Below are 10,163 nucleotides of genomic sequence, written 5' to 3' on the forward strand. Positions count from 1 at the left end.
TATTGACAGGGCTCCAACATCTCACATATCCAAATATGTTCATTCTTTAATTTTGCTTTATATCATTATAGATATTAGACATTATTGATCTTCTCTCTCGGCTCACATGTGGTCACACTTGTGTCATCATTTCTTTGCTGTATGTCGTCCGGATGAACGCGTCCTGCACAGTTCAGCTTATCTAAATAAAGCAGTGTGAGACAATGTTTTATGATTAAAGATTGTGATTTTTATTATACTAAATTGCATCTATAATATACAAACATTCACAATAATTTGTACAATCACTTTGTGCTTCTCCCGGAACAGGAGTGAACTGTAAGACGACAAGTTTACATAAACTCTCTATATAATTTGTCCATGGTATACACAGCATAAAAATAAATTCATACTCAACAACCATTATAAGTTCTAATTCTATCATTTACAAATTCACTTAAAAAATAATCATATGAAGACAATGTCAATATTATTGTATGTTTCCATCCATCTGAAGACACATGTTGGGGAGGACACACGGAAACGTGCGCTGTGGGAGATATTGAACAATTTGGCAGAATATCTTTATTTTCTATCTTCGTAATATTTAATAATAAATGCACGTTAAAGTTTTTGTTCTCCTCGTCTTCCCTTTTTTTCCTTGAAGTCTTTCATATACACACACTCGTACCTGTATCTCAGCTGACATGACATTATCAAAATATCACACTTTCCGTCAAAGATACTGTACACAAACACAAAAACCCTCACAACTGAACACGCAATAAATATCATGATAATCACACACACACGCACACACACACACACACACACACGTTCATGTAGGAAACACTGCGAACATGACGGCTACGTGACTACACCTGCTGAAGGGGAAGGAGAGAACCGGCTCCGCTCACATGTGTGAGTATAAAACACCTCGATGTGGCGATGAGACTGTCGGCCACCGTGAAGCAGGGCTGCAGCTCAGCGGCAGTCTGGGGTCGAGTCTCTGGCAGTCTGCAGGGGATCTGATCTGATCTGATCTGGTCTCAGGTCTGTGTTTGTTCTGTTTATGTCAAGTTTGGAGTCTGAACTCAATGAAACAATGCGAGCAAGAACGAATCAGAAAGTCTGAGAATGTTCAACAATTTAACGTTTCTGATCCTGACGATCTTGTGAATATTTTGGGGGTAAATAACACACATGTTTGGAACTGGATCAGCAGAACTCCTTCACAAAGTTCAGGTCCAGTTCATCTCCTCCTCCTGATGATTTAAAGTCCGGTGAAGTCTCGTCGTCCACAGAACGTTTCTGGAGCTTCACAGTAAAACAGCAGAAATGTTTTGTGAAATGTTTTGAGACGTTCGTCATAAGGAGGCAGGAGGTGATGACTGGGTTTTACTTTTTGGTTGCACTGCTCCTTTAAGTTGCTGAAGTTTACAGGGAAAAGGCTGAAAAACTGTAAACATCTTTATGTCAGTCCTTCATCTGTTCACCTGTTCGTCTCCTTCTGATTCTTATTTAGTTTTATCTGCAGTTTGAAGGTTTTGTCTCGGCAGCTGCAGCTTCATCTCCACTGCTGTGTTTCTATAATCAGACTTTGTGTTAGTCGTCTATTTTTCCTCAGTATGCTTCAAACTAAAGTGCTCATCAGACCGACAGCAGGGCCTCACCCAACACCTGCTGTCATGATCGATTAATCTGTCCTTTATTTCCACTTTTAATTGACTCTGAATCGAGATGCAGAGCTGAGAACACGTCTTCAGCACTCGAGGGGAACGAGTTCTGAGAGTAAACCAGGAGATGAACCCGAGTGATGTTCTGATGTTTTAAAGCGTGATTCTGTTGAACATGCAGAACGTTGTCGCTGTCAGTTTCGGCAGCTCGTCTCACAGACCGACGCCTCGTTCTGAGTGCTTCCATTGTGTCGACTGACAGCGTAGCAACAGAACGACAGCTCGTCCTCTCAGCCTGTCAGCACGACAGCACGGCCGGCTGCAGATGGTCAGAACTGCCGTCAAATACCAGCTTCTGATATTTGTGATTATTAAATGTGCAACACATACGCTGATTTATCATCAACCTGAGCTTCTGAGAGCCGGAGGTCAGCGTGGAGACAGAGGAGACAGAACAGAGGTGACGTCAGTCTCACTTTCAGAGTTTAAGACCGTGGACGGTTTTATTTTTCTGTTTATAATGAAAATAGGAGTCAGAATTATTTATTTTGAATTTATTTTGTTGACTTATTAGAATTATGGCTGCTCTTAAACCTCCAGGCTGTCAGACTGTCACCTCTGAGCTACAGAGGCTAGCTGTTAGCATGCTAGCTTCAGTAGATACCTCTGTAACACAGAACAGACACGTCTCTGATGTCATCACTGTCGTTTCTTCACTCTGTTCATGATGTTTGTTCAGTTTCTTTCTATATCTAAGATTTTAAAGGACTGATCTGGCGACACCTGTGGTCACTGTAATGATGCAGGTGTAATAACTGTAATGATGCAGGTGTAATAACTGTAATGATGCAGGTGTAATAACTGTAATGATGCAGGTGTAATAACCGTAACGATGCAGGTGTAATAACTGTAATGATGCAAGTGTGGTCACTGTAATGATGCAGGTGTAATAACTGTAACGATGCAGGTGTAATAACTGTAACGATGCAGGTGTAATAACCGTAATGATGCAGGTGTAATAACCGTAATGATGCAGGTGTAATAACTGTAATGATGCAGTGTGGTATAACTGTAATGATGCAGGTGTATAACTGTAATGATGCAGGTGTAATAACTGTAATGATGCAGGTGTAATAACTGTAATGATGCAGGTGTATAACTGTAATGATGCAGGTGTAATAACTGTAATGATGCAGGTGTAATAACTGTAATGATGCAGGTGTAATAACTGTAATGATGCAGGTGTAATAACTGTAATGATGCAGGTGTAATAACTGTAATGATGCAGGTGTAATAACTGTAATGATGCAGGTGTAATAACCGTAATGATGCAGGTGTAATAACCGTAATGATGCAGGTGTAATAACTGTAATGATGCAGGTGTAATAACCGTAATGATGCAGGTGTAATAACTGTAATGATGCAGGTGTAATAACTGTAATGATGCAGGTGTAATAACTGTAATGATGCAGGTGTAATAACTGTAATGATGCAGGTGTGTGTCCTGGTTCACCTGTTTACAGACGATCACTGTGTTTTTAAGTCACCAGCAGCTTGTTACTATGACGATCCAACATCATCCTCAACATGAACTCCAGTCTACACGGAGACTCTACCTGTTAGTCTCCTGTGTGAGGATTAAAATGTGTATAATTAAACTTAAAGATAATAAATTCTCTCTTACATTAATTACAGTCTGGGTCACAGTGGTTATATACTGTCAGCACATCGCTCCCACAGCGGAGGAAATATCTTGGAATGGATTTGACTTTGAGTCACTTCTCAGCTCCAGCTTCAGTAATCTTTCCTTCCTTCCTTCATTCCTTCCTTCCATCCTTCCCTCCTTCCTTCCTTCCTTCCTTCCCTGCCTGCGACACAGCGCCAGTCTGACAGAAGAACGACCAGCAGCCGGCACAACAGCAGATATTTTGACACTTCCTGTCAGGTCATAAGCTGACTGAGACACAGCGAGGCGCGCTGCAGCTGCTGCAGTGGATCTGAGAAACTCCCTGTTCTTCCAAACGAGACAGCGAACAGGTTTCTTATAAACTTAGCCTCTCGTGCAGACTGAAGGACGTGTCCTGCATGTATCTATACTTTTAAGACGTGAGCAGTGAGAAGGAGACGAGTTGATCAGCCTGTTCGACACGACGCTGACTGACTAACCTGAACAGAGCTGAAAACGAGGCCGCAGGAAATAAAGACTGTGGCCAAAAGAAGAGCATCATTCATCCATCAGTCATGTTTCAGAGCAGCTCACTGATTCTCAGAGACGTTTTCATGTAATTATCACTCATGTCTCCTGTTTAGCATCTGGTAATTACATGATCTGTATCTCGTTATCTCATACAGTCATTCATCTCATAATTCTGAGATATGAAAGCAATCCTGGTAATGATGCAGAATTCATAATCATAAGAAGACATTATCGTTTTCTGTTTTAGTCATTAAAGTGTTAAAGTTACTAAAGTTTGTGAAGGAAAGTGTTCTGATCGTTCCAGTGTTGTTCTGTTCATCGATCCGTTTCATTAACATCTTAAGTTTAGTTTAAAAACTCTTCAGAGAATCACCAGATTGTTTTTGGGACTCGACCCGTTCAAGTCTTGGACTCGAGGGATTCTGGCTGCAGCCCTGCTGGGAGTTGTGCATCAGTGGTGAAGCCCTGAAGCGTCTTTCGAGCCACAAACAGCACTAAGTAAGGCCAGAAACAGTACGAGGGCTGGAGGCGTGTCGTATAGGAGACTATCTACTGGAGAAGCAGCCTGTCGGATGTTGTGGCCTGTAAACTTGTGGACATGAGCAGCGGTGGTGTTTCGTCGTTGTGCTACACTTTGAGAGGAGAGGCAGTGCTGTGCTTACCTGTGGACCCTGCTTCCTGCTTCCTGCTTCCTGCTTCCTACTTCCTACTTCCTGCTCTACCAGCAGCACACTCTCAACAAAATATACATTTGGCGTCTTGTTTTTTCAGTTTTGTGGACTCTATCTGCAGCCGTCTCTGGATTAAGCTTCACACATTTTAGTTTTTAGTCTGCACGGAAAGAGCAACACACACCGGCGAGTCTCAGCCAGCGTGATGTGTTAGTTACTTTCATTTGGAAGTATTTAGTTACTTTCAATATCAGGCTCTCTGTGGAGTAATGTGTTACTGATTCATCATATTGTGCTAAAGGTGGACCAAAATCTGCAGGTCGCACTTGACTGTGATGTTTTTGTCCTTTTCTCTGATGAACTCAAAGCGATGGACAAAGATTCTGATTCTGCAGCCATTTCATCTGACACGATTCTTCTTCTGGGAATATTTGTTTCTGGTGACTCGAGAATGATCTTTATTTACCTCATTTCACTCGATCTAATAAAACTGGTTCTCTTTGTTTAATGCCTCCTGCAGAATCAGTACAAGACTGACCACAAAACCAACCTCACAAACATGTTGTGACGGTGGCGGAGGAAACCCACACAAGTTTTGGGGGAAACATCACTCCACAGAGAATCTCCAGCTGGGATTTGAACCCAGGACCTTCTTGCTGTGAGGCTCAGTATGTTCTGTGGACGTCATGTGACCCTACCAGTGCGTGTTGTACTGAACCTTTCATCCACATCTGTTCATTTGTCTATTTTGAATCTGCTTTTCAACAAGATGTTTCATCAACCTGCTCACAGACTTTTACATCTGTCACAGCTCTTTGCAGACGTGTGATTCCTGCTTTAAAGCTCGGTCACACCGGTATTTATACGAGTGAACGTTCACTCCAACGTCAGTTTATTTTATTAGGATTGCTGCGATCAGGGGATCAGATTAATTCAAACAAATCATTGAATCTGATTCACGAATTTGCACCGATGACCATCAGGAAACATCTTCACGCTTCTGCACAAAGACGTCAAAACAAAGGAAGCTAACGTGGCTAATTAGCTGAGATCTACTTTTATATAAACCGTTCCTCAAATTAAATAAACACACTTATTGTCCTGTTAGCGACCTAAGCTAACAAGCCAGCTCATAGAACCAGTATAAAACCAATAGAACGTGTTAGCTACAGTGATAAGCTAACAATCTGTTGATGTGCTGTCTCACTTCCTCATTAACCTTAATTCTTCCACCTAGCTTAGTTAGCACGTTAGCATTTCCTTCCATCAGTGAAATCAACAGCGGCTCTCCGACTGATTCAAAAGCGCCAAATATAATTTTGTCTGGAGTGCACTGCCAGCCTTTCTCCTCCGTCTACGTGAGGACCAACTGTGGACACTTGGGGACAGGACGGGAATGAAACTGGCTATATAAACGTTAGTTAGCATAAACCGTAGTAGGCGTAGTGATTATTACTGCTCACAAACATGGACTGAAGCAGAGAGAGTGTTGAGGAATGTTACGATAGTTAATCTGTTTTTTTCTTTTTCTCGAGAGATTTGGGGGGGAAGGTGAACGAGGCGACAGCGGAGGGATGAAGGTCGACCAACGATCAGCAGCACTTCTGAGGTAGCTGGGCGGGCTTGTCGGTCAGTTTGGCGGTCTTGGTACCGGGAGCCGCCGGCGCCTCCACGTCCACGCGCTCCGACATCTTCACGCAGATGATGTCAACCAGGCGCTCGAAGACCTGCCGCACATTGATGTTTTCCTTGGCGCTCGCCTCGTAGTACTCGAAGCCTGCGGGAGAAACAGAAGAGTTGAGTCGTTGATATGGAATGTGGAGAAAAGGCGTGTTAGTGTCTCGTATCTGCAGAGAGTTTCTGATTTTCTCTCTTTGTTGCTGCTCGGGACGCTTTACCAACCCAACATGTGTCTATTTGACGTCCTGGGAATGAGACTCAACAATCAACTGTCTTTGTGGTGCGTTCAGGAACAGCTGGGACAAATCCTACTGATTCTACCTTTAACTTTAATAGTCTTTGAATTCTATTAATATGACGTGAGCTTCAGTTAGCTTTGACCACAAATGTCCTTCAGAGGGAGACTTTTTACTCTGATACTCTGAGTACATGTCAGAGCCTGTAATCTATTACTTTACTGGAGTAAACAAGCTGAATCAGTACTTCTACTTTTACCAGAGTCTGTTTGTACACAAGTATATTAACTTCTACTGGAGGACAGACTGTTTGGACTGTTGACACCTCAGAAGAAAATCCATCCGAGAGTTTATAAAATGTGATAAGCAGACAAAATTAGTTGATTAGTCAATTCGTCCATTGACAGAAAATGATTTATAAACTTGAATCTTTAATCTTTTTTCACGTTAAAACATTTCACCAGCCGCATCGATGCAGATATTTGTACCTTCTATTAACTGAAGTTGAATTAACTTTAATCAGTTTAGCATTTATTAATGATGATTATTGATCAGTGCTGTGAGAAGCAGCAGCTGTCGAGCAGGTGAATCCAGGAGAGAGTGACGTGACCTCGGGCTGTTTGTAGAAGAATATCTAAATACCTTAATTTGTGTGGCCGGGAGCTCGAGGCCAGCGAGGTGTTTGAACTAATCATGTTAAATACTGGTTTTCACTTCTCTGCTGGGAGCTGTTTCACATCAGCAAACATCTCTGAGTGAAAAAGTTAGAAAATCAAGTGTGCTGTGAGAAGCTGCAGACGAGCGATGACGTCACATTTTTATCATGAAAAAGTGAATAAACACAAAGTGAGTGAAGTATTTTAAAGACGTTGGAGGTTTTTGTTTTTATCTGCGTCAGCCTGAGCTCACACCTCCGTCAGCCTCGTGGACACCGGCTCACAGAAGATATTTGTGAAGTGGGAAGAAAAGTGTGAATACAGCAAACAAACCTTAAGACGCTCAAATAGATTAAAACCACACCTGACTTACAGCCTGGAGACGGAGCTGCAGGGGTGCACAGAAACATGTTTCACTCTGCAGCCTCCAACAGAAGCAGACACAGGTGGAGCTGTGTGATGGTGTCTCAGTGAGCTGAGGTGATTTTCATCCCGCTCATAAACTCTTAATGCTTCACCTCCACCTCAGGAATAATTACAGCTGCAGTGAGCTCCTGTTTGCTGTGAACCGGCTGCTCCGCTTGTCCTTTAGATCCCGTCCACAGAGACGTCCTCGCGCTTTGAACACGAACGACTTTCTGTTTGAAATTTAACTCTGTGTGTCCGAAAGGAGGAACTCAGGAATGTGCTGTCTAATCTGATGGATGCTGAAATGCTAACACAGACATAAAGGCGTCCGTCAGGGACATGATGTCATCGAACTCTGCAGTGGTGCCAGAGTTTGGCACCAGTTCTGTTGCAGTCTATGGGAGATTCTTGTACAAGCAGACTAGAAGCCAACATGTCTACGTCTTTCGACCTTCGATGAAGAAAAGCTTCTACACACTGAGCATCATGATGAACGGACAAACCATCCACCCATCTCTCCACTCTCAGTTCCTCAGGTTATCAATCTGGCTGATGGAGGATTTTGTGTTTCATTACTTATTTATAAAACAAATGATGGACTAGAGCTTCTGATTGAGGATCGTAACAGATCTGGATGTTATAATACCACAACTAAACTGACCGTGACTGATAAATAATCTAATCTACAGTTTTTGATACGGTGACCAGGTGTTAGATATTCGCCAGGTGTTTATTTAAACACAGCAGAGGTGCTTCACTCATAACTATGATGCATTATCCTCTGACGTACACAGGTGGAGTGAGACATTTGGGCTCGGAGGGCGAACAGAGCAGAAAACCGAGCATTAAATTATTTTCTGACCTCAGAAGGTGTTTGTTTTTCACACCTGAACAACTGAAGCAATCATAAAGTTAAAGTTTGCAGCGTAGTAGTCACTAGATACTGAAAACAGAAGATCTTCAGCAGTTCTTTACTTTCTGTAAATCGATGACCGCAGATGATAAACGAGCAGCCGTGTGTCCACTTGTGTCTGAGCTGGAATATCAGATGTTGTGGTAACATGAAGCTCTCTGTGGTCGTCATGTCAGAGTTGTGTTAACACCTGAAACCTGAGCTGAAGAGTATTTATCAGCATGTCTCACCTAACTGGTCGGCGAGGTGTTTCCCTTTCTCCGGAGGAACGATTCTCTCCTCATCCATGTCGCACTTGTTGCCCACCATGATCACCTGGGCGTTGTCCCACGAGTACGTCTTAATCTGAGTGGCCCTGAAAGCACATTTTAAAAGCTTTATTTGAAACCTGTAATTTGAAACAAACACACACACATGCTTCTGAGTAGTGACGCACCAGTCCTGGACGGCGTTGAAGGACTCCTCGTTGGTGATGTCGTACATGAGGATGAAGCCCATGGCGCCACGGTAGTAGGCCGTGGTGATGGTGCGGTAACGCTCCTGTCCCGCCGTGTCCTGGAAACAAAGACAATCAGCCAATCAGCCAATCACACGTCTGCGTCACACAGTAATCAAACTCATACTGTAGCTCTGGATCACTGAACAGCTGATCATCGGCCCTCAGTCGGTGCAGATCCAGACCTGCTGGAGGAATAAACACCTGGAGTCTCATCAGGTTCTGCTCTGACCCGGAGAGGTTTACAGACGGGAGCAGAGCTCAGAGATTCTGACTTCTCACTTCAGGGATTAACTTCCTGTTTATTATCTTTCAGTTAATCACCTCTTCGTGTATTCTCGCCCTCGTCTTCACTCCTCTCTTGGTCCAGTTCATCTGTTCTGTTTTGTCTTCGTGTTCCTTTCTCATCTTCCCATCAACTTCCTGCTTTATTTCTGGTGTTTTGCTTTTGTTTTGTTATCTGCCTTTTGCTGCTGGTGTTTGGATTGTAGTTGCTCTCCTGCCTGGAGGTGAACACGAAACAACCACCATCGCTGATGAAACTCTGACAGCAGAGGCACTAAACTCGTCACCCGGTTCCTCAAACTGGAACGATGCTTCTCTGGTTGCATGTGCTCAAACGTGCCCACGTCCCTCAGACAGCCTGACGTGACTCATATCATGGAAATCTGTCAGGACGTTTGTGTTGTGCTCTCGGATGGACCAAACATGGCCATCCGGTGTTCTGTCTGAACTGTTGGACCCTGTGTCGTGGTTACAGTAAGCAGCGATGAGTCCACATCCCAACACACTAAGCCGGAATATCATCTGTTATATTCTGGCGTCAGAACCAGAATCAAACCCCAGACGATTGATTTGGCTGTTACTGCAATTGTTGTTTCCATGGAGACGAAGCGTCGATGATGCTGGAAGTCAGACCGGCTCCTTCATCGAGTTGTTTCACAGCGTCGGTTTACTGCATGAAACATAAATGTAGAAGCACACACACACACACACACACACACACACACACACCTGTTCTCACCTGCAGTAACACACAGCGATGTGCTGAACTTCACGCTGCAGCTCAGTCTACACTTTAACACCTTTCACCTCTTCATCTTCATCATCAGTCTGTTCATTAGCCGACTCCACACATCACGGCCCGTCTCTGCTTATTCTGCAGGAAGGAGGCTAAAAAGGTTCTGACGGACCAGCAGGTCGGGCGGTCTTTCATTGCACTTCTTTATAATCATAATACTATTAATAATA

At 43.4% G+C, this 10,163-nt stretch overlaps 1 protein-coding gene across 1 annotated transcript in view; it reads right to left on the reverse strand.

Moving 5' to 3' along the window:
- Positions 1-206: 206 nt before the first annotated feature.
- Positions 207-10,163, reverse strand: part of rab3b (RAB3B, member RAS oncogene family) — an 18,473-nt gene continuing 8,516 nt past the window's right edge. The window contains exons 3-5 of the mRNA XM_030433260.1: positions 8,853-8,971; positions 8,647-8,771; positions 207-6,300 (exon numbers count right to left, since the gene is read on the reverse strand). Of these exons, the coding sequence (XP_030289120.1) occupies positions 6,116-6,300; positions 8,647-8,771; positions 8,853-8,971 (429 nt within the window). The 3' untranslated portion in view covers positions 207-6,115. The remainder of the gene's footprint in view (positions 6,301-8,646; positions 8,772-8,852; positions 8,972-10,163) is intronic.

This window comes from Sparus aurata, chromosome 11, assembly GCF_900880675.1.
Source record: "Sparus aurata chromosome 11, fSpaAur1.1, whole genome shotgun sequence".
Lineage (NCBI taxonomy): Eukaryota > Metazoa > Chordata > Actinopteri > Spariformes > Sparidae > Sparus > Sparus aurata.